Genomic DNA, 24,200 nt, shown 5'->3' with positions numbered 1-24,200 from the left:
AATGCCTGCAGGAAAATATAGAGCCAAAGATCCTTGTTTATTCTTCTTTGCTCTCCAGGCATTGGTCAATGTATAGGGGATGGTGGTGAGATAATCCCCTTGGAATGCAGCAATTAATATCTATTTGCCAGCAATTGCTGCATTTCAAGGAGATTAGCACAGTGGAACCCAATTATTGAAACTTCCCTGTAAGGGGGAAACAGACATTGTACAACAGTAAAGTAATTTGAAGACTGTGATTCTGTTAAATGTTCTCAGTATAAATCATTGGTCTGTGCACCATGGACAGGATTGTTCTCTATCTTTCTGCACAACAAATTAGCCTTGTGTCCCGCTGAGGGTTACCAACTTATTCACCATACCCACTGACTTGCTATTTAGCATCCATTATCTTTGTGTGAACATCTCTAAAAGCAGCTTTAAGTATTAGCTTTGATTTCGCTCCCTGGGACTAAAATCTGATCATTTTTGAGTAGGCATGAGCCAGGCACTGCAGGAGACTTTTGCGAGTGCCTCCCCCCTCCCCCCCAAGTTTTTACACATTGCCTTTTCCCGCTCACAGGTGATGAAGTTATTCATTTTGCCTGCCAGTCCTATTTGTCTTAAGTGGCCTCAGGAGAAGCTCTGTGTAGAATAACAGGGTTGTTCTTAGCAGCAGTTTGTGACTGATGATTATGGATAAGCTGTCTGCGGTAACAATACATGAGTTATAAATAACTGAACCTTGGCTCTGACGTAGGTTTGTTTTTACTTTTCATTTACTTCCTGTTAAGACTTCAAACCTAGCAGTTGCTGTTATTCCAGGCACACACACATCATGCAAGATTTTAAACACTAAATGGTTGTCTTTGAGGATGGATTAGCCTGTAATTGCATACAAGCTGATACCAGAATGACCTACATCCTCTCTATATTGGTGTTTGTAATTTTTCTTCCTATGCACATATATTATTGGTGCATATTGAATTTTTACCCAATATTGGAGCTTGCAGGCCACTGTTTCTCTTTTGATTGGCACAATATTGTTGACCTATAACTTATCTTGGAATTGTAGCATGCGGGACTGAATTTTCATCTTAAAATGCCATACATTTTTTCCCTTCTTCGTGGTATGCCTTGGCTTCTTAAGTATCATAATGAAAGGAACTAACATGGCATGTAACTATGAAAATTTATTTTCTAAAGAAGGAAAATACATTTTGAAACTTAGAAGGGCATTCTGTAGAATTGGCTTGTTCATTCAATATACTTTGTGGCCAGGCAGTTTAAAGATGATCAAAGCTGAGATTTAAATGGAGAACACTCCCACTGAAACCAGCAGAATCGTATTTGTGTAAGACTGAGTTGACAGGATCAAATACTCGTATAGGCTTGCTGTTTGTGTTTGATATGGTCCTCTGGATACAGAACTGTGCCTTGGTGTAGAGAATATTGCTAATCACAATGTGGAACAATCTGGCAAAAACAACAAATCACACTGCAATAAGTTCTCTTATGAGATTTACCTGCTGTATCGTTTCCTTCTTTATCTTCTCCTTGTATTTGCTTTGATTGCATGTGTATATTTTAAGTATAGCTTGGGCCTACCATACTGAAGAGGTTTCTTTTGCTACCACAGAAACTGAATGAAGGATTAACTTTTGAAAGGGACTTTTCTCTTTTATATCTTTTAATAGGCAGGCACTGCTGATTCTTGCTTAAATCATCTGCTGTTGGGTCAATCTGTCTAATAATGACACCTAATGATGGAGAACAAGTATTACAAGTAAACTTTAGTATACCCTCTGACCAGGGCTCATTTCAAGAGGGAACGCGCAGGAATGCAGTTCTGGCAGTTCTCCAAAGAGGTCACATGTCAGGTGGCCCTGCCCACCTGACTTTCAGCCATTTGGGGCCCGTTTTGGCCTGGATCGGGGCCGTTTTGGCCTGGATCGGGGCCAAAACAGCCTTGATTGGATCAGTGCTGGGCGGGGGAACCCTCCCTGCCCAGCACTGACCCGATCGGGGTCGTTTTGGCCCAAAACCAGGCCCCAAAGGGTCCAAAATGGCCACTTTAAGTCATTTAGAGCCCCCTTTTGCCATTTTGAGCCCAATATCGGCCCTGAATGGCCAGGATTGAGTCCAAAACAGCCAGGATAGGTGATGTCAGGGGGTGTGGCATATGCAAATCAGTTATGTTAATGACACACTTCTGGTGATGTCAGGGGGCGTGGCATATGCTAATGAGTTATGCTGATGAGTTCCTCCAGCTCTTTTTCTACAAAATGACCTCTGCCATTAAAAAGCAGGAGGAGTTTCTTGTTTTGGATGACTCTGGTCAAGCCTGATTTAGATACTAGTGTGCACTTAAGTAGCCTTGAGTGTCTAGTTAGCTTTCTTATATCAAATTATTTAACTCCTTGCAAGAGGTACACTATAGATGATGTCTTAGGTTTGTTACAGGGCATTGTAAACAAGTAATACAATTATGGAGTCTCTTTTCCATTTTAAGGTTCTGTTATTACAAAATAATTATTCAGTATTCTTAATATCAACTTGATCAACAGAAAATTATACCATTCATTATGACTACATAGATCATTAAAGGAGAGAAATTTCACAAGTCTAAAAAAGTATCTTACCCACAGGTCACAGGCAAGGAGCCCCTCCAAAGAGGAAGCTCGGGATTAGTTTAACTGCCATATTTGTAGGGTTTCAGGACCTTTTTCTTAACAATAGCTGCTTCAGAGACTCAAAATTTTGGGCTAATTTATTATCTTTATGATTTCATATACCGAACAAGATTATCCATATTTGAAACATCTTCTTGAAACATATAGTAGCTAGTTCATTCTTGCTACTTTTTGTGTTAACAAAGTTCATGTAGAATTAGTGATTACAAGTTTCTCATACATCTGAATATCTTTTGGCCCTCCACCAATGTAACTATCCTCAAATAATGTTGCCAGTAGAAATGGGCACGATTCGCATTACGAACGAAAAAACCCCACGATAATGGCGATCGCGTGATCATGACCCGGTGAATCGTGATTGGCTACGGCCAACGATCCAGCAGTCGGGAGAGGCCTGGATCGGGGCGATCGGGCTCAGTTCAGGGATCCAGACACTCAGGCGCCAGCAATCTATTCCCCTGGCAACGGAACCAGGGGAATGCCTGAGCTCTGTTTGCCCTCCTTCTGTCGCCCTGGAAACCTGAATGGAAGCCCAGCTTTCCTTGATCAGCAGGGCTTCCTTCCAACCACGGAGCAGCAAAGCAGTCACAAGTTGGGAGAAGACACCCAGGGGAGGGAGGGGGAAGGGGGTGTTCTGTAGCCATGGGCACTCCAATCTCATCTCTGCAAACCTTGATAGGCAGCTCTGACAGCCAAACACAGACCTCCTGTGTTGCTGAATGGGACCCATGCTTATAAATTGCCGTGGTCTCCCAGGCTGGGTTTCACTTTCTGCGAGCAGTGGAGTGGGACAGAGCTCTTGCCTGCTACTTGCTAGCCTTTGGAGAGAGAGAGAGAGACTGAGAGAGAGAGACTCAGAGAGTCGGCCGCTGCCACAACCCACCTTCCCACATAACTGGGAATACCTGTGTGCCGTGCTTTGGCATCCACGGTCCACGGCTCGGGAACGGGAGATGATCGGTGTGGATCGTTAATTCGGGATCGTTACCGGCGCCGATCCACGATCAGCTGGATTGTTCATTTTTTTGGATCGTGCCCATCTCTAGTTGCCAGCCTCTATGAACTGCCGTTCTCAGACACTCCCTGCACACGGGCCTTGGTACTTTGTATATATTGATATGAGTTAGACGGCCCTTCTAATCTGCACATGGCAATACAACTATGCAATTCTGTTGTTTTATGCCCCTTTCCAAGGTTGTTTTGTTCTAACCCTCTAGACTCCCTTTGTGGCCTGTCTAGTTATGGGGCCAGGCTAGCATTGTTTCTGTCTGTAAAGGTATCTTGAATGGCTTTCTTGGTCATATCCAGCAACTGTTCCCCTATGGTTCTAGCTATATCTATGACAATCTGTATGTCCTACTCAAGACAAGATGCTTATATAAGATTGCCTAATCAGGGCAATCAGCCCTAGAATGCCGCCTCAGTGGTGACTTAATAATCAATTCAGGTGAGTAAGCAAAAGGCATATTTTAGACTGCATTCCGAGATCTACCACTGATTTATCATTAAAACTTGCTCTAACCAATGTCTAACTGTATTTGTACTTATAATTTTAGACAAATTCTAAAATAGTGCTAAAATGTAAGTAAAAGCTTGGAAGTGGTAGAGAGGAACCCACACCAAATTGCTAGTGTCAACAGTTCTATGTTAAACATTACTGAGTACACCAGTATAGTATGCTGCCTGTCTTTCCCAGGCAGTTGGGCTCCTTTAGCCTTCATGTGGAAGACTGGTTTGGTTCTCCCATCACCTTATGATATTGCTTCCATGTTCCAGGGAATGCAAACTGTTATAAGGAACAAGGGTATTTACTTGTTTGACTTACCGGATTTTGAGTCAATATTTACTTGACTCAAAGCCCTGTTATTAGAGAACAAGAACTTACCTGCTTCTGTCCTTGATAACTGGGACCAGAGTATAAGTAGGAGAAGGCATTACTTCCTCTTCTATAATGAGTAGAATCCTTGCTAGTGCAGGCTAACCCAGAGTCTATCTATACGAGATGCCTGAGTGCGTGATTGTCAAGTGTAGGGAGGTGCAATATTAGCTGGGAAGCGTAGTTTTGAAAGAAAGAGCTGGCAGAGATTGCTCCGGAGGGGATGGATTCTCTCACAGTCCTCTGCCGCCTCTAATGTGCCAGACTGTCTCCCCTTCCAGAGCTTTTACCCTGCCACCCTTGCTGTTTAAAATTTCAAATTAACTGAGCCTCAGCGGGGCAAAGGCCCCGGAAGGAGAGACGCAGCGGTGATGGAGGACTGTGAGAGACTCCATCTCCTCCAGAATGATCTCCACCTGCTCTGTCATTTAAAACTATGCTTCCTGGCTAACATTGCATCTCCCAGCATATGAAGAACACAAATCAAAATTATTGTGTTGAGAGACTCACAGTGTTCCATAATAGTAGGACTGCCACAATATACGAATATCCAGTCAAACTGCATCATGGTATAGCTGTCTGGAGAAATATAACCTATATAGGAAAATGTCCTCGCTTACTGTCACTAACAGGTGCACTTTAATTCCTAGTCTGAATATACTGAAATGCTCCCTGTAGGCCATGCCAAACTCAATTTAGCAGTTCAGAAGCTGGATCAAGTCATTTTCTTTGGATTACATACAGTATGACTGCTGTTGCTAGCAGTAGAGAAAGAAAAGTTTGGTAGTTATATCTTCTTGTAATCATGCAGCACTACAGTTTGCCAGATGTCCTTTATTTCAAGGGATACCTTTTATTTTGTATCTTTTCCCAGACCATCCCAATCTCCTAGAACACAAGAGATGTGATTTGTGTCAAGCTTCAGAACACCAAACTTTTTTTAAACTGGCCAAATGAAAAATTAATCTAATTTTGGGAGAAGGTCCATCTAATGAAATTCTCCTTGCTGCTCTGCTATTAAAGGTGCAGCAATGTTGTCCAGTAGTGAATTGTACAGCACTATCATTCTTACTTCTTTGAACTGGAAATAAAGTTCTATTAAGAATAACAGATCAGACGACAATAAAGTATTTGCTTAGTGCTCTAGGAAGTGCCTGCTATTCCCATCATGATCTTCCAAACAGCAGGAAAAAATTGTCTTGTTTGAAGAATATACCTCTAGCAACCAACCACTAAATTTCTGGCCTGATTTTTTAAACTACATTGGTAAACCAGTTGACCATATTTTCAAGCATTAACTTATCCAAATATGAGACACAACTGCTGTTCTCTTAGTAATGGTATAGAAGAAAGAATGTGGAATCTGACAACCAGATGGAAGAACCCAAGTATGAGCAATAAGAAAACACATGCATATATAGGGGCAGCTCACAAGCATCAGCCCAGTGGTTAAGTGGTTTACATCAGTCCTTATAAACTGAAATTGTCAATAAACAATAAATAAAAAATGCAATACACTTTACTGGATGGTCCTTGGGGAAAAAAGCCCTTTTAGGTTCTCTCAAGATCCTTTCTTAGACTGGTGGAAGAATATAAATTGATTGATGTATGGGGAGCAAGGAACCCAACAGGAAGAGATTACACATTTTACTCAGACTGTCATAAGTCCTGGTCCAGAATCAACATGTGTTGGATCTCCACAGGTTTAGTACAAGAAATTAGAGATGTGGTTATACTTCCCAGAACGTATGCAGATCACAATCCCTTACTACTGAAAATAGCAGAAACAACAAGGAAATTTAGATGGAAGTTGAATACACAACTACTGAGGAATAAAAAATTTTTAAATGATGTTAAAGAGGAAATGAAACATTATTTCCACAAAATATAAATCCTGAAACACACATGAATATTGTCTGGGATGCAAGTAAAGCATATTTTAGAGGATTGGCCATAAGATATGGAGCAAAACAAAGAAGGGAGAAGCAACAATGATATAAGGAGATAATGGGAAACCTGGAAAAAAAGGGAAAAGATTTCAAAAAGGATCCCTCTAATGTAAATCTAAAAAGTAATATTAAGGCTTTACAGAGTCAAATTAGTTTACTATTGATGGAAGAGATTGCACAAAATATTAAGTTTGCCAAGCAAAATTATTTTGAACATGCAAATAAATCATGGAGATGGCTAGCCTATAAGCTTAGAAAGGAAAAAGTAAAGAGATATATTCACTGCTTGTATGATGAGACAGAGAGAAAAGACGCGGACAGATGAAATGAAAAAAGTGGTGTAGAATTTTTATAAACAGCTATACAGAAAATAGGAGATTTCAGTAGAAACTCAAAAGCGATATCTACAAAATCAAGAACTACCTAAATTAGCAGAAGAGAAAAGAAAACGGTTGAATGATCCATTTACAGTGATGGAAATCGTAGAGGCAATACAGAAACAAAACAATGGAAAAAACCCTGGCCCAGATGGACTTCCAGCAGAATACTATAAAGCTCTAGAAGATGTTATTACTGTACCATGCAAAAAGATGATTGCCACAGTACTAGAAGGAACATCCGTACCTGAATCATGGACAGAGGCAACAATCTCTTTAATACATAAAGAAGGAACAGATGCGAAGGAGATCAAGAACTATAGACCCATCTCCCTGCTTAACTGTGACTATAACATATTTGCTACAATATTAGCTACAAGATTTAAAAAAATACTACCTGATATAATACATCCAGATCAGACAGGTTTCCCTCCCAAAAGACAACTGAGAAATAATATTAGAATTGCTTTAAATCTATTGGAGTATTATGAGGCCCACCCTGAAAAAAAGATGGCAATGATATTCTTAATGCTGAAAAAGCCTTTGATAATGTTAATTGGCAATTTTTTATTGAGCAGATGAAAGAATTAGACTTTGGAACAGAATTAATAAATGCTATTGAAGCTATATATAAGAAACAGAAAGCAAAAATAATTTTTAATGATGATCTGACAGAGCCGATATTGATAGAAAAAGGGACAAGGCTGCCCACTCTCACCATTAATATTTATTCTGAGGCAGGAAATATTGGCAAGAACTATAAGAAAAGATCCCATAATAAAAGGAGCATCTGTTAGAGGACATAGATATAAATTACAAGCATTTGCAGACGACCTGCTATTTATATTAGAGGAACCACTGGAATCAATAGAACAATTAATGAAGCATATAAAGGAATATGGGCGGATGGCAGGAATGAAGATTAACTACCAAAAAACAAAAGTGATAACTAAAAATATGACTACACAGCAAAAGATGGAGTTAACTGGATTGACAGGATTCCAATTAGAAAAGGAAGTAAAATATCTTGGAATACAGTTGACTTCTAAATGTAGTTCACTAATGAAAGACAACTATATGAAACTCCTGCAAGAAATAAAAGGAGATTTGGAGAGATGGAAAGGATTACAACTCTTGCTGATGGGAAGGATTGCAACTATTAAAATGGATATATTGCCACATATAATATTTTTTTTATCAAACCGTCCCTATAAGTATTAATAAATCATTTTTTGAGGAACTAAACAAAACGATATCCAAATTTATTTGGCAAGGAAAGAAACCAAGAATCAAATTGAAAACACTGCATGGTTTGAAAGAGAATGCGAGCATTGCCTTACCCGACTGGAAAACTTATTACTAGACATGGGCACGAACCGTATTACGAACCAAAAGAACCCACAAACTGCCCGATCGTCCGTTCATGATCCAGCGGTTCATGAGCGTCCATGGCCAACGAACCAGCGTTCATTAGAGGCATGGTTTGGTGCGTTCTTCCGCGGTTCGTGAAGCCAGACAGTCAGGCACCATCAATCAATTCCCTTGGAAAAGGAGCCGGGGGGATGCCTGAACTCTGTGTGCACTCCTTCTGTTGCCCTGGAAACCCGAATGGAAGCCCAGCTTACCTTGATCGGCAGGTTTCCCTTCCAACCATGGAGCTGCAAAGTGGTTAGAACCTAGGAGAAGACACCCGGGGGAGGGAGGGGGAGGGGGTGTTCTGTAGCCATGGGCACTCCAATCTCATCCCTGCAAACCCTGATAGGCAGCTCTGACGGCCAACCACAGACCTCTTGTGTTGCTCAATGGGACCTCAGCTTATAAAAAGCACTGGGCTCCCATGCTGGGTTTCACTTTCAGCGAGCAGTGGAGTGTGACAGAGCTGTTGCTTGCTACTTGCTAACCTTTGGGGAGAGAAACAGAGAGAGTTTAATTGAGCTTGGATTTTGGCCATGAGGGGCAGCTCCACTGCTGTTGCACATAAAATTGTACAGCATGGCATCCCCTGTCAACAGCAGCGGCTGTCCCCTCCGGGCAGGGGTGAATGGGTAATGCCACGACCAGTCACGTCCTTTCCCCGAAGGCAGGAAGGTGAGTGTTGTTGGCGACAGCCTCCACTGTGATACAGGGGGAGCGGACAAGCCTCTGCCACAGCAGTCTGCACACTCTTTCAGGGTGAATGTCCCTCAATGGGACCCTCAGATGAGGCCCTGCGGTTGCTGGGGGATCTTCCCACTTCCAAGACCCCCCACCTCCCCATGCCCACCAGGCCTGGCAGCCGTCATCATCACCCACTTTCCAGCCTGCACCAGGAATAAGAATGCACTCCTCTGAGGCCTGGCACATGGGGGGTGCTGCCGGCAAGCAGCCAGACCCCCTGCCTCTTAGAGGGGAGGTGGCCCACCTTCAAGTACACCCCTTGTACACTGGGCCAACGTCAACTGGTGGCTCTAATTGTATCGAGTGGGACTTTCCAGGGGGCTTCGGATTGGAGAGGGTATAACTCCAAGATCCCTCTTGCAATCTTGACCAAATTTGGATGCTGGTTGGAGGAGAGCCTGCTAAACACTCTCCGTGAATATGGGCTCTCTAAGTCCAACAGGGGCCGTTCTGAGGCCCACTAACCACGAACTTTGAAATGGTTCGGCAACGGGAAAAGTTCATTGCAGTTCGCTAGTTCGGGTTTGTCGGCGGCACTGAACCACAAACCACCGGTTTGTTAAATTTTTTTGGTTCATGCCCATGTCTACTTATTACCAAGCGTGTTGTCTAGTGTGGATGATAGATTGGATCCTACTGGAAAATCCAAGACTCTTAGCTCTTGAAGGACATGACCTACAGTTAGGATGGCATGTGTTTGTGGTACAGAAAAACAACTGGACATAAATATTTCAAAAATCATTTGATAAGAAAATCTCTTATAACAATATGGGAAGGAGTCATACCGCAAATATATTTGAAAATTCCACAATGAGTCTCCCCATTAGAAGCATTTACACAACCAAATGTATTTCTCCCAGACAAGATTATCAGATATAAAGAACTTTGGGATTATAAAGGAGTGTTAAAAACAAAAGAGGAATTACAGAATCAAGGCATTAATTTAGACTGGTGGGCAAGAGCACAGATTGAATCTAGATACAATAGATTAAAAAATGGGAGGCTTTTATTTAGACTTCGAAAAACTGTTATGTAACTCAGATGAAAAATTGATTAAGAAAATGTACTTATTTTTAATGCAAAGAAGATGAATGAGGGGGTGGGAAAATGTAAAATTTTATGGGCACAGAACTTTGGATATAATATTGACTCAGTACAATTGAACAAGATATGGAAAATGAATGTTAAAATAACTAAGTCTGTCACACTGAAAGAGAATTTATATAAGATGTTTTACAGATGGTATCTAACACTGGATAGACTTGCTAAAATGTAAAAAAACATGTCAAATAAGAGTTGGAAGTGTGGGAAACATACAGGGACATTTTTTCATATGTGGTGGTCCTGTAAGGAGGTGCATAGATTTTGGATAATAGTGCACACAATATTGCAAACTATCTTACAGATCTCAATTCCCCTCAAACCAGAGACATTCTTGCTAAACTGTATGCCAGATATTAACAAAGAAACTATAAACAATACCGGTGTACAAGAACTACAAGATTCCACAATCTCATAAGAATCTTTTAAAGTATTTTTTTAGTATTTTAAAGTGCAAAAGTGCTAATATAGTGCATACAATAAATAATATAAGAACAATTAACATGCAAACCGATCCAACTGGTAAAGTGCAATCATAAATATGTAAGTCCAACTGGTAAACTTTAGAAGTCCACGAGCATGTAAGGGAGAAAATTCCCAGTATATTGCACAATTGCCAAAAAAGTGGCCTCCAATTCCAATAGTCCAGCGTAGATGCTGTAGCTGAGAGTAGCTGTAGCTGTATTGTATGCACTAGATTAGCACTTTCCACTTCAAAACACTAAAAAAATACTTTAAAAGATTCTTATGAGATTGTGGAACCTTGTAGTTCTTGTACACCGGTATTGTTTATAGTTTCTTGTTGCTTATCCTGTGGTGCCCGTTTGTAGTTTAGATATTAACAAAGAACAGAAGCACTTCACAATTCATGTAACAGTGGCCAGAATTTTATTAGCGTTTTACTGGAAACGTCAAATAATACCTCAGCAAGAGGAATTAGTAGTGAAGATAATGGACACTGTGGAAGTGGACAAGTTAACTTCAGTAATGAAAGGACATATGGAGGAAGACTTCTTTGTGCCATGGGCTCCTTTCTACAAATGGATTAAAGATAAATATAGATACTAAAATGTAGTAAGGCAATATGGTACGAAATATCAAAAATCACAGTCAACTGTATTAGGATAAAGTATGAGATGTGGAGAACTAGAATGTTGATATAAGCAAGCCTAATGAAATCTTTGTGTATATTTTTCTCTTGCTTGCTTTCCTCTCTCACTCTTTTTTCTTACTTTCTATCTGTATGGAAAATCAATAAAATATTTATTTTTTAAAAAAGGAAAAAAGCCCTTTTAAACACCCTCTGCTCTTGTTGCATTTTATTTTGAACAATGCTGATTTTTTCTTTTGTCACAGTTAGTGAATCTGAAGTAGTTTGCAAATAAGAAACTCATAATATGAATTTCTTCTACATGTAATGCTCATTTTTGTCATGACTTGCTACCCTGTTACCCTGACTATTTTCTCCTGTGTTAAGTACTAGACATGTTTTATACTGATATCTTGATTGTGTGTCTACGTGTCTGGCATGTGTGAGAACAGGCAAGCTAGTAGTAGTGGCGCATGCTTAGAATTTTAACCCCTTTCTCAATTATAAATATACATCCTGCCTTTCTCCCCAGTGGGGGGACACGAAGTTGCTTACAGCATCATTCTCCCCTCCTTTGATTTATCTTCAACAACAACCCTGTGAGGTAGGTTGGGTCAAGAGAGAGTAACTTACTGTCTCTTCCATGGCAGAGTAGGGATCTCAACCTGGTCTCTCAAGTCCTGTTCTAACCACTATACCATGCTGGCTCTCTGGAAATTGTGGAACTGCCCTTCCTTCCTGTGAGATGAAAAGGATTTTTTATAATGTAAGGCTATATTTTATAGAACAATGGCCTGTGTGTATTTATATACCAGCAAGTTAATCCAGTAAGTAAGTAAGTAAAAGTCAGGCTAAAAAGAGGCTAAAGTTTATTTTTCCTTCAGTTCTCTCTGCTCGTGCTGGCCTTTCAGGGTCAGCAGTTCACTATTGCCTGAAGCAACCATACTGAAGAATTAAAATGATGTTCCATCTAATTGGTCTTAAAGCCTTTTATCAAGTATTGCAAATCTTTGTCTAGAATTACTGGATCCAACTTTGATGTCTTTCCTTCTGCTATTATTTAAAATTTATCTCAGTGCTAATTAAATGGCCCATTTTCAAATGGCATACATTTAAATTAATTTATTCAAATACTGTAGCCAAGGTATTCCCCTTGTGCTCTCCCTTCTGAGAGAGGTGGCCATCTTACCTATGATAATACAGTGTATTGGTCCCAGAGCACTGAACTGGCCATTCCCCCAAATGGGTAGAACTTCTGTTCCATGAAAAAGAGCAGTTCTTTCTCTTCAATGCAATGGGAGAAGTTGCAGCCCTGAGACTTCTGTGTACCTTGGCATTCTTAAAGAGGTAGAAGTTGTCAGTTTCTGGAATACGGGCACCTACAGAGGTGAGAATATTGTCTTTGTTCATTTCCATATAGGGGTTCTTCAAAGTGGACCCGTTTATGCTAGCCTGACTGCTTTTTCTGTGATGAGTGATTGTTTCCCCCCCCCCCCCCGTATCTCAGCACTAATATTCCACAAGGGACAGTTTAAAATGCACATACATTTAAATGAATTGCCATGCAAATGAACATTGACAGCTTTTTTCCTCACCACAAGAGGTGACACCCTATTTGCACATGTTAATTAATTTAAATGCATGTATATTTTAAAATTTACCGTTGCACAGAATAGATGCTGAACTAAATGTCTGAGTTGTTAAGACTCAGGGCCAAGCTACACATGACGAATGACACTTGAACGGCAAGTGGATTGAGTGGAGGGCAAGTGAACAGGGAGAAATACACTTGCCGTTCAAGTGTCATTCGTCATGTGTAGCTTGGCCCTTATTTAAGTCTGGTCTGTGATGAAATACTTTATTTGTAAGCACCTTTCTTACATTGTTCACCTTCTGTGCCTTTGTGACAGGCCTTTTCTTCCAACTGAGGGAACCCTCACAGCCTCCTATAATTTTGGGGAACTAGATCTGTTTCAAAATATACACCTTCTCAGTTGCTAGATATTCTAGTGAGTGTAGAGGCTTTGGGTTCGCTGCCAAGAGGTAAATTTTGTGGGGAGTAAGAAGAACTCAAAGATCACTGAATGGAGTTGCCAGGGGCCAAAGCGGATGTGTAGTGGACTGGGGGTGAGGGGCAGCGGGGTGTTTACCTATCACATGTGCACTCAATCACTCCCACACTTCCCTGTTCTGCTAAACTGCCTCCGGTGCACCTGGTGTTCACTCCCTTCTGGTGGAAAATGATATCATTTTCCAGCATGAAAGAAGAGCCAGGGCATGTGTTGAAACCAAAAACCACCTGTTTGTAAGTTTCACGAGGTCTGCTGAAACCTACAAAAGGGAAAATTTTGACTTTAGAGTGTTTTGTGCTTCTTCTTTTTGTGCTGGAAAACCATCATTTTCCAGTACAAGGGAAAGAACCCCAGGCACACTGAATCCAGTTCAGTGAGATGGGGGAGCATTAGGCTTGCCATTCCCCTGCCCAAGGTGGGGTATCCCCTGCTCCCATCTCCCACCTCCTGCAACCCACTTACCAGACCAGTGAGAGGCAGGTCTTCCTTCAAAGCGTGGAGCTGCAAATCGGTTACAATTGGTAACATGGGAGCAGACACCAGGGGGGAGGGAGGGAGGAGGGGGGTGTTCTGTGGCCATGGGAACTCCAATCTTATCCCTACAAACCCTGATAGGCAGCTCTGACTGCCAACCACAGGCCTCCTGCATTTCTCAATGAGTCCTCAGCTTATAAAAGGGCACTGTGCTCCCAGTTCTGGTTTCACTTTCAGCAAGCTGTGGAGTGGGACAGAGCTGTTAATAGCGTTTTGGAGGAGAGAGAGGGAGAGTGCATTGGAGCTGGGCTTTTTTCTGAGTGTGGTGGGTGGGATAGGGAGCTATCCCCTCTGGTTCCAGGGCTGCTGCCAGGCCCTGGGGCAAAGCTCAGTGGGCACCTCGGTTGAGGGCTCACCCTGATTATTAGTGCCTGATCTGGTCAGGTCTTTGGGAGTGGTGGGCTAGGGCTCTACCCCCTCCCTCTGGTTCCAGGGCTGCTGCCAGGCCCTGAGGCCAAGCTCAGTGGGCACCTCGGCTGAGGGCTCACCCTGATTATTATTATTATTAGTATCAGTATCAGACAGTGCCTGATCTGGTGGTCAGGCTTGTGTGTGTGCTGGGCTAGTGCTCTAGCCTCAGTCTCTGGTTCCAGGGCTGCTGCCAGGCTCTGGGGCCAAGCTCAGTGGGCACCTCGGCTGAGGGCTCACCCTGATTATTATTATTATTAGTATCAGTATCAGACAGTGCCTGATATGGTGGTCAGGCTCGTGGGTGTGCTGGGCTAGTGCTGAGGCCTCTGGTTTCAGGGCTGCTGCCAGGCCCTGGGGCCAAGCTCAGTGGGCACCTCGGCTGAGGGCTCACCCTGATTATTAGTGCCTGATCTGGTCAGGTCTCTGGGAGTGTTGGGCTAGGGCTCCAACCCCTCCCTCTGGTTCCAGGGCTGCTGCCAGGCCCTGGGGCCAAGCTCACTGGGCACCTTGGCTAAGGGCTCACAGTGTTCTCTCCTTTTCTGTCCTCCTTAATTCTAGTTTGGTGGCACAATGAGTCTTCCTGTTGTGTTGGCCGCCAAGGATGGTCATGGGGTGAAGTGCTATGGCAGTCCTCCTGGTTCAGTTGTGGAAAGCAGTACTGGGTGTGGCTCGTGGGTCCTCCTGCTCCCCCAAATTCACCTGTGGGGGCTGTGGAGGTGGCCAAAGAGGTCTTTCTGCTGGGGGGAGAGGATCTCTCTCAACATTTTGAGGAGGGGGTGGGTGACAGATCCCTGGAGGAATGGTTTGTGTTTTATGAAAGATCCCTCCCGTCCCCATCCCAAACTCTCGGTGGTGTCCCCGCCTGCAGTTCCACCCCTCACCCCGTCGTCCATGGCCAGCTCCACAGCGCAGTATGTAACCATTCGTCCTCCTTCCCCTGGGACAGTTAGTGGTCTACGTTTCAACGCCTCCATGTGGAGGCACTTTCGGGCCCTTCCTAATGACCCTCATGTGGTTCGTTGCCGTGCCTGTTATGTCCTGGTGTGCAGGGGCAAAAACCCGAAGCACCTGTCATCGACGGCCCTGACTCAGCATCTGAAGATGCACCACCCGAGCCTGTGGTCTCTGTCCTCGCCCAGCGAAACATCTGTTGGGGGGAGAACGGGGGCGACCAGCTCTTCTGAGCGGGGATCAGTGGGAGGGTCACCTTGCCCTGAGGGTGATACTGGTGAGAGTGGAGCACTCCAACAGGCCACGCTCATGAAGGTTGTCCCCTTGAGGTCTGGGACAGTGCTGCTTACAACGGCGAGGTTGAGGGCACAGGAGGCGGGCCTTCGCGTCTTGGCAGAGACAATTGCCATACATGGCTTGCCCATATCCACTGTGGAACATGTGGGGTTCCGCAGGCTAGTAAAGCATCTTGCCCCTTGGTTCTCCATGCCATCGCCGTGCACCCTTGCCCATCGAGTCCTGCAGGTATCTCGAATTAGGGCTGGCACATTTGGGTCAGGTTTACCCAGGCCCACTCCCACTGCTAACAGGCTTCCGAGACCTTGATAGGCCTTCCAGGCACAGCCAAATCAACATGACACCTCCTTTCTGCGAAGGCAGGAAAGTGGGTGATGCTGGCGGCAGCCTCCTTTGGGCACTGGCGCAACAGCTCAGGAGCTGTTGCACATATAGTTGAGCTGCACGGTGCCCCTATCCATTGCAAATGCTGTGCCCTCTGAGCAGGGGGGAATGGATCCCTCAACTCATGTCCTTCCCATAAAGGCAGGAAGATGGCCGATGTCAGCTGCTGCTGCTGTCCTGTTTCTGTCTCTCCCTCTCTGAAACCACTCTGACTCATCCAAGCAATGTCTCCTGTCCCGTCCATCCCCTCCTTTTTGCAAAGGCAGGAAGGTGGTTGGTGTCTGGCGGTGCTGCCCAAACTGTTATAGTGCCAGTACTACCTGCATAGGTGAGGTGTCTCAGAGCGGTGTGGAACTGCTCTGGTCCCCCTCATTTCTCAGGGCTGCTGATCCCTCTTTCTACCTCTCCCTCTGTGAAACCACTCCGACCCTTATGAACGACCTCTCCTGTCCTGCCCATCCTCTTCTTTCCGCAAAGGCAGTACGGCAGGTCATGTCAGCCGCTGCTTCATGAGGGACTATCCTGTTACTGCTCCCTCCTTGGTCACGAGGGATGGCTCGGTTGCGATTGCACAGCAGATTGTACCATATATGGATAAAGTCGGTTGCACAGCATGGCAGCTCCCCTATCAATGGGACTGACTGGACCCCTTTGAGCCGGGGGGAAATATGTCCCGGGCCACGACTCCCGTCCTTTCCGCAAAGGCAAGAAGGTGGGCAATGGCAGCTGCCACTGCTGCCCTATTTCTTCCTCTTCCTCTCTGGGACCACTCCGACCCCTCCCAACTACCTCTTGCTTGGGAGCTTTCCAGTTCCCAATTCATACCTCTCCCTCCCAGGTACTGCCATGAGTCCCTTCCCCACCATTTGCACCACCCCGTCCCCTCCTTTCCATGATGGCAGGGAGGTGGGTGATGCCAGCAGCCGCTGACAGATCAGGGTCTTCCAGGCCCTGTTGCAGCATCTTCCAGGTGCGGCTCATTGCCACGCCCGGCACCCCTGGGCCCCCCTCTCCCTGACCACTTCATGTTCCGACTTTCCTCCTCTCCCTCTCAGGTACTGCCACGACCTTTCTCCACCACTTGCACCACCCTGACCCGTCCTTTCTGTGATTGCAGGGAGGTGGTTGATGCCAGCAGCCGCTGAACTTCCCATCTCTCTTGCAGGATCTTCTAGGTATGGCTTGTTGCCCTGGCTGGAACCCCTGGGTCCCCCTCTCCCTGACCACTTCATGTTCCCTCTTTCCTCCTCTCCCTCTTGGGTACTGCCACGAGTCCCTTCTCCAACACTTGCACTGCCCCATCCCCTCATTTCTGTTATGGCAGGGAGGTGGGTGATGCCTGCAGCCGCTGAATCGGGGTCTTCCCACCCCCCTCGCAGGATCTTCCAGGTGCGGCTCGTCACTGCGCCTGGAACCTCTGGGTCCTCCTCTCCCTGACCACCCGGTGGCAGCAGTCTTCACCCACCTTGCTGCACAAGCAGATGCTTTGTCCGCCTCTGAACTGGAGGCCTGGCAGGCAAGCACATGGGGGGTGCCGCCGGCAAGTGGCCAGACTCCCCACCCCCTGAGGGGAGGCCAATGCCTCCCTGAGCCCGTCAGGCCCAGTGGCCGCAGTCTTCACCCATCTTGCTGCACAAGCGGATGCTTTGTCTGCCTCCGACCTGGAGGCCTGACAGCTGGGCACATGGGGGATGTCGCCAGTGACTGGCCAGACCCCCTGCCCCCTGAGGGAAGGTGGCATGCCACCGCCTCCCCGAGCCCACCAGGCCCGGTGGCAGCAGTCTTCACCCACCTTGCTGCACAAGCGGATGCGTTGTCTGCCTCCCCCCGCAGGCCTGGCGGGCAGGCACATGGGGGGTGCCACCCATGAGTGGCCAGACCCCCCACCCCCTGAGGGGAGGCAGCACGCCACCACCTCCCCGAGACCACCAGGCCTGATGGCTGCAGTCTTCGCCCACCTTACTGCATAAGTGGATAATTTTCCTCCCACCCGCGGTCCTGGTGGGCGGGCACAAGGGGGGGTGCCACCGGCAAGTGGCCAGACCCCCTGTCCCTGAGAGGGGAGGCCGCATGCCTTCAGGACCACCACACGGGGCACAAGTGAACTGGGGAGGGTGGCTCCATTTGTGTTGATTGGGAGTTTCCTGGGGGTGTCGAATTTGGGAATGTATAACTCCGAGATCCATACTGCAATCTTGACCAAACTTGGGTGGTGGCTGGAGAAGAGCTTGCTGCACATTCCCTGTGAATATGGACTCTCTAAGTGCTAAGGGAGCCACTCTGGCGCTGATGAACACTGAACACATTCGGTAATGGGATATGTTTGGTCCCGTTTGTTTGTTCGTGTTCATCGTCAGGAATGAACACTGAACAACCTGTTCGGGATTTCCCCCCCGTTCGTGCCCATGTCTAATCAGCAGCTCAGGTCTCCCAACATTCAAAGGAAAAACCTGGCTGAGGCACGTAAATTTATTTTAACCACCTGGCCTCACCTCCTCACCTCCCTCCATGGTTTACAAGGCAGGCTGAAAACAAAACAGTTTTTGAGTTTTGAACCCTTGGGCAGCTTCCACAAGGAGAAACTGTATTTGGGAGGATCACCAATATAGGTTGCCAGGTTGCTCGCTGCAACAAGCAACATCTCACTCCTGTGCTCCAGCTCCCACTCTCATTCTATGGAGCAGCGGAAGGGGAGGGGGAGAATATTGCCACATCTGCAACAAAGTCATTTCCAGCTACTCAACTAGAATTCATACATTCATTCATTCATCTTACATACCGCCTCTCCACCATGTCTAGTGATGTCATGGTGTGTGTGATGCTATCCCTCTCCAGACTCTGCTCACAAAATGCTCCTGGTAATTATCAGTTCTTCTTACTTTTTGCCTAAATCGTCAAAAAGTTTTTCCATTTTTCCCAGAATTCAGCTATTGGTCTATTATGTACATAAGTAGTCAATTTGGCCATTGATACATATTCATAAATCCTATCTATCCACTCTGACACGTCAGGGCACATATCTGCTTTCCATTTTGCTGCGTATAGCACTCTTGCTGCTGTCACCATGTAATGGAAGAGGTCTCCTTGTTCTTTTCTGAAATTATTTGGCAGGATATTTAATAACATGCTTTTTGGGTTTAACTCAAATCTATGTCTGAAGATCTGCATCTCTTCATGTATTTTTATCCAATATTTTTGTGTTTTCTTATATGTCCACCACATGATAAAATGTTGCATCTGTGCATTGACGCTTCCAGCACTGTCCACTATAACCCTTACTAATTCTTGCAATGTCTTTGGGAGTAGTGTACCATCTAAAAAACATTTTGTATCAATTCTCTTAATAACTGACAGCTTGTAAATTTTATATCCTTAGTCCATAGGTCTTCCCATAGATTCATCGGAATAGTTTCTCCAAAATTTTCCATCCATTTTATCTTGCAGTTTTTAACTTGCTCCATTTCTGTGTGATATAGCAATAAAATTCTGTAAATTTTTCCTAACAGATGCTTCTGATCTCCAGATATTAATAATTCAAATTCTGTTTTTTCTCTTAACCTTTGTTCTTTCAACCTTGATACCATTTGGTGGTATATCAACCCTGGAATATTTTTGTCTTGGACTTGGATTTCTTGCCATTTCCTTTCTTATCAATCATTGATTCAAAGCTGAACTGATCAATTCTATTTCTGGTTGCTTTTCATGCAATCGGCTTCAGCCACCAGCAATCACCTCTAAACATTACATCCAGGCTACAGTTTTAAAAGCTTCATAGCTTTTTTTTTTTAAAAAAACTTCAGCTTTCAGTTTTCTCCTTCAGAAGAAGTGCAGATCTATGCCAAGATTCAGAAAATATTCACTATTTCCACTGTTTATTGCAACTCAGTTGAGGCCTGGAGTTCTCCTGAAATACCACTGCTCTCCAGACTATAGAGATCAGTGCCTTTGAAGAAGCTGCTCTGGAGGGTGGATTAGGGTTCTCAGGTGCCCGCCGGTGGCAGGCAAACTCCCGGGGATTTCCCCCCTCATCCACCAATCAGCCAGCAATCAGCGGGAGGGGGCATGCTCTTGGAGGTTGCCCACCACCAGCAGGCATCTCAGGAGGATGCACTGCATGCGTGCTCTGAACTGGCACAGTGACGTCATTTCCAGAAGTGACATTGTTGCATCGTCCGTGGGAGTGTTTCCGCGCTTTCTTTGGGGCTGATTTGGGCCCTAAACAGGCCAAATTGGCCCCGAATGGAATGCGGGAATGCTTACGTGGCCGGCATGGTGACATCACTACCAGAAGTGATGTCATCATGCCAGCCGGTGAGTGCTCCCGTGCTCTGCACAGGGCTGTTTTGGCCTGTTTAGGGCCCAAATCAGCCTCAAACGAAGTGTGGAAATGTTCCCATGGGTGGTGCGATGATGTCACTTCAGGCAGTGATGTCACCACGCCAGTTCTGAGGCATGCATGCAAAGCACACGCAAAGGAAGACCTTGTGCTAGACACAAGGTAAGTCCCAGGTACTCCACCCTCCCGAAGGGAGGTGAGGGGTACCTGGCAACCCTAAGGTAGATGCCCTGATGAGGTCTTTCCCTCCCGAACGCCACTTTCCCTAGGTTCCACCCCCAAATCTCCATGAATTTCCCAGCCCAGAGTTGGCAACTATCTATGTATATGTTCTTGTACATTAAGGGATTTGCTGTGCTGTAGGCATGTTTGTTTCCTCATCAGTACTATAAAGTGTGGTTAGGATAACAGCCTGAACATTTTAACTATGCAGCATATACCAGTTTAGCTTCTACCAGATGCATTTCTGAATATACTGAGATAAATGGCAAAGCCTACCCTCATATCAGACATAAACCCACAGCTCTAAGGCTTTCTGATTGTGGAGCAAAAAGATGAGTGTGTGTTTCAACCACATTGCCAGCAGGTGGACTCTGAAGGATCTTATGAGCTTTGCACTTCCTGTGGAGGAGATCAGAAGAACAAAGTTGGTGGATGTGCCTTTTTCTTTTGTCCTTCCATCTGTTAAATTGCAGCCTCCAACCTCCCCCAAGCCCGCAACCTTGTGGGGGGGAGTAAGATGAAGAGGAAAGGTATAGCTGTCGTTGCCATCCTGCAGGCTTTGCTCCCAATTACAGGTAAGGCTGTCTTTTCATATTCTAGGAAACTATTTCAAACTCTTTTGGAAATGGAGGAATGAAATGCCTCTGTTGAATCCTCCAGTCTCTGTGTACCAGGGAGGATCTTTATTTGAGCTTGTGTCATATGTTCTCCTGGATAAACTCTGCATTTCAAAACCCCTGCAGCCCCCTCTCATGTATTTTTAAATAAATCAGACCTTTATTATAGGCCAGTGAGGAGTAAAAAGAGAATAAAAGGCGCACAGTGGCCCATATTCTCGGTCTCTGTGTTTCTGTGCCCAGAAGCCACACTTTCAGTTCAGTTGATATTTATACATAAAAGTGGGGGGCGGGGATCACCTCTGGCACTGTTGCCAACCTGCATACCCTGCTCTGCCTCTGAAATCATCTGCTGCTGTGTCTTATTCCACATGCTGTCTTCCTGATGGGATCAGTGGCGGCTTTTCTCTAGATGTGATGAAGAGAGCACCATCATGTTTTGTGCTGTAAGGGTTTCTGAAGAAACCCACCTTGAAAGCAATATGAACCCACTTTTCCCTTCTTCCAAATAAGTGGACAGCGGGCCTTTTCTGTAGAGTATATAGCATTATATTTAATTTAGCCCTAGGAAGTTAACCAGAAAGTGGTAACAGTGCATCTGCTTCATGTCAATCTGGCAAGCTAGTCAATTTTTGTAAATGAAGGCTGCCATTTTAAGTGTGCTTGGAATAAATTATATTGGGTCATAGAACAACTTCTGAATAAACATGCATAGGCTGAAAAGGTAAGTTTTGTCTTCCTTGATATTTTTTGTCCTGGCAATGAAGATATTGGGTTGGGTCCAGTAATACATGAGCGGAGAGGAAAATGTGAGTTCAATTCCCTTGCACAAGCAGTTGTACAGCAGCTGCAAGAACTCAAGGCACTTTAATACACTTTGTTAAAAGTGCCTACAGAGAAATGGAGTGTGCACAGATGGTTTTCATGCGCAGATGGCGCACAGATGTGATTTCATTTAGTTTAGTTTTGTAATTGGATCAGAAATACCTTGTGCAGTGTTTTTGGTAAAAGATAGTAGGGATACACTAGCTTTCACTTAGTGCAAGCAGACAGCAGAGTAATCTTAGTGCTTACACTTGTGCAAGGATTGATGTGCATATGGAAATCTTCTATGGCAACTAACACACTGACAAACACTTCATAGGCATAAATTTCCCAGTCTCTAATTTTCTCTAAATTTTCCAGTCATTTTGAGCCAAGTTACTGACCTAAATTTAATGTAGGAGCTTGTAAATCAGCAAGTTTTAATTTTATTACAGTGTGTGTTTTTGTTTGTTTTAATGACTTTCTTCTGAATATGACAGTTAGGAACTTTCAAAAAGAAGAGACTAGTTCTGAGTGAGCTCAACCATGTACAGAAGCATACACAGTCTTGGATTGAGCAATGCACAGAGTGGAAGCATGAACAGACTTCATGCAGTTCCGCTTTTGCAAGATCTTGTGAAAACACTGAGGGCCAAACTACAAGTGATGCCTAACACTAGTTGGACACTTGTCAGCTTCCCTCAAGTTTTGATGGGAGATGTAGGCGTCCTGGTCTTGCAGCTTGGCTATCCGACTGCTGTCCAATGGACTTTTCAAATGTCACTTGTCCAACATTCTGCCAAGCTGCCTACATTTCCCATCAAAACTTGAGGGAAGCTGACAAGTGTCCAACTAGTGTCAGGTGTCACTTGTAGTTTGGCCTTAGCTAGTGCTTTCCTCCATCATGTATATTACAGTGCACAAAAATTGGTTGTATAAGATATTGTGCAAGGAGAAACACAAAGGGAGATAAAATGTTGACTTAGTGTAAGTAACTGCTATGGTGTTTTTCTTGCAATGTATGTTTAGATATTATATAAAAGGTCAGGATTCATCAATCTTTGTTTTTCCCTGCATGACTCTAAAGTGGCTTAAATGTTTAATTTTTTTTAAAAAAGTTCTTTATCTGCACATATAGTAATTTAAAATGTGAACATGATAAACCTGCGTGACTTGCATTGGTAGTTAAATATGATTACTTGTGAAAATTATATGATAGAGTGGTACTTTATACTTGATTTGTGAATGAAAAGATCTGAATACGGAAACCTTCAAAATGCAGTAATATACAAAGTTGTTTTGAAATGGACAGCGAATGAGGTACATGGAGTATGTTCAGAAGGTCAGCTCTTCAGATTATCTAGATGAGACATTCAAAAGGAAGATTGTAATGGGGGAAGATAGCATGGATATACAGTGTTGCAGGATCCCTTTATGGCTCCACTGAGCCCTCCCCCTACCCTTTTGGGTATATTACCAGGTAAAGTGCCAGGGCAATAAAAATGGGAGGGAACCCAGCTTTCCTGATACACTTGCTCAATTTAGAGTCTCTCTACACAAGACATCTTACATGGAGACACTCAAGTGACTTTCTGTGTGGTCTTATATTTAATGTACTCTGTCTCCCTAGCAGTGCATGTGTATCCACAATGGGAGAACAAGTGTAAGATCTTTCACTTGTGTAGAGAGACTCAAGTTTAGGATTATATGTGGCAAGAGGAGAAAGGTGAGAAATAGGGCTCTGAGCCCCATGGGGTCCTTCCACACATGGTCTCTGCATCCATGCAAGGATCATACTCATTTTATGTGCATACAGAAGATATACCTAAATGTCAACAAACCTTTGATAAGGTTTTCATTCTTTTTCCTCTTGTTGTTTTTATGGAAAACCCTACTTTAAAAAAATGTTTATGTAACAAAACAGCAGATGAAATGCAAATATAAAAAGAAACTTCCAAAGAGAAAATGGTTTCAAGAATTTTAGTGCTCCATAACATTATATATAAATGAGATATGCCGTGTTTCAGAAAGATTTGATCACTATGCTCGGCTTTATGCTTGTTTTTCAAATTTCTGTTACCATACCCTATTGTATCTCTTTCACTTGATGACCTAACTGTTGTTCACTATTATACTTTGCTCAGTGAAAGTCCTACCCTGTTGATTATATTGTATTTTTTACTTATACTGTATAATCTGCTTTGGATCCCAGTGAGAAAGATGGACTATAAGTAAAAGAACAACATTTTCTGGGACCCAATGCTACTATTATCTAGTGAATAGATTATTCTATGAAAAAATGTCCCAAACTTCTGAAAACCATGGGCAGATGTTTGATATACCAGTTGGT

At 44.2% G+C, this 24,200-nt stretch overlaps 1 protein-coding gene across 1 annotated transcript in view; it reads left to right on the top strand.

Moving 5' to 3' along the window:
• The first annotated feature begins 20,856 nt into the window (after nt 1-20,856).
• The window catches only part of CD247 (CD247 molecule), a 68,062-nt gene continuing 64,718 nt past the window's right edge, over nt 20,857-24,200 (top strand). The window contains exon 1 of the mRNA XM_054974199.1: nt 20,857-21,004. Within this exon, the coding sequence (XP_054830174.1) occupies nt 20,947-21,004 (58 nt within the window). The 5' untranslated portion in view covers nt 20,857-20,946. The remainder of the gene's footprint in view (nt 21,005-24,200) is intronic.

This window comes from Eublepharis macularius, chromosome 3 (genome assembly GCF_028583425.1).
Source record: "Eublepharis macularius isolate TG4126 chromosome 3, MPM_Emac_v1.0, whole genome shotgun sequence".
In the NCBI taxonomy this organism is placed as follows: domain Eukaryota; kingdom Metazoa; phylum Chordata; class Lepidosauria; order Squamata; family Eublepharidae; genus Eublepharis; species Eublepharis macularius.
The sequence above is the reverse complement of the archived record's forward strand: the minus strand, read 5'-3'. Positions and strand labels throughout refer to the sequence as shown.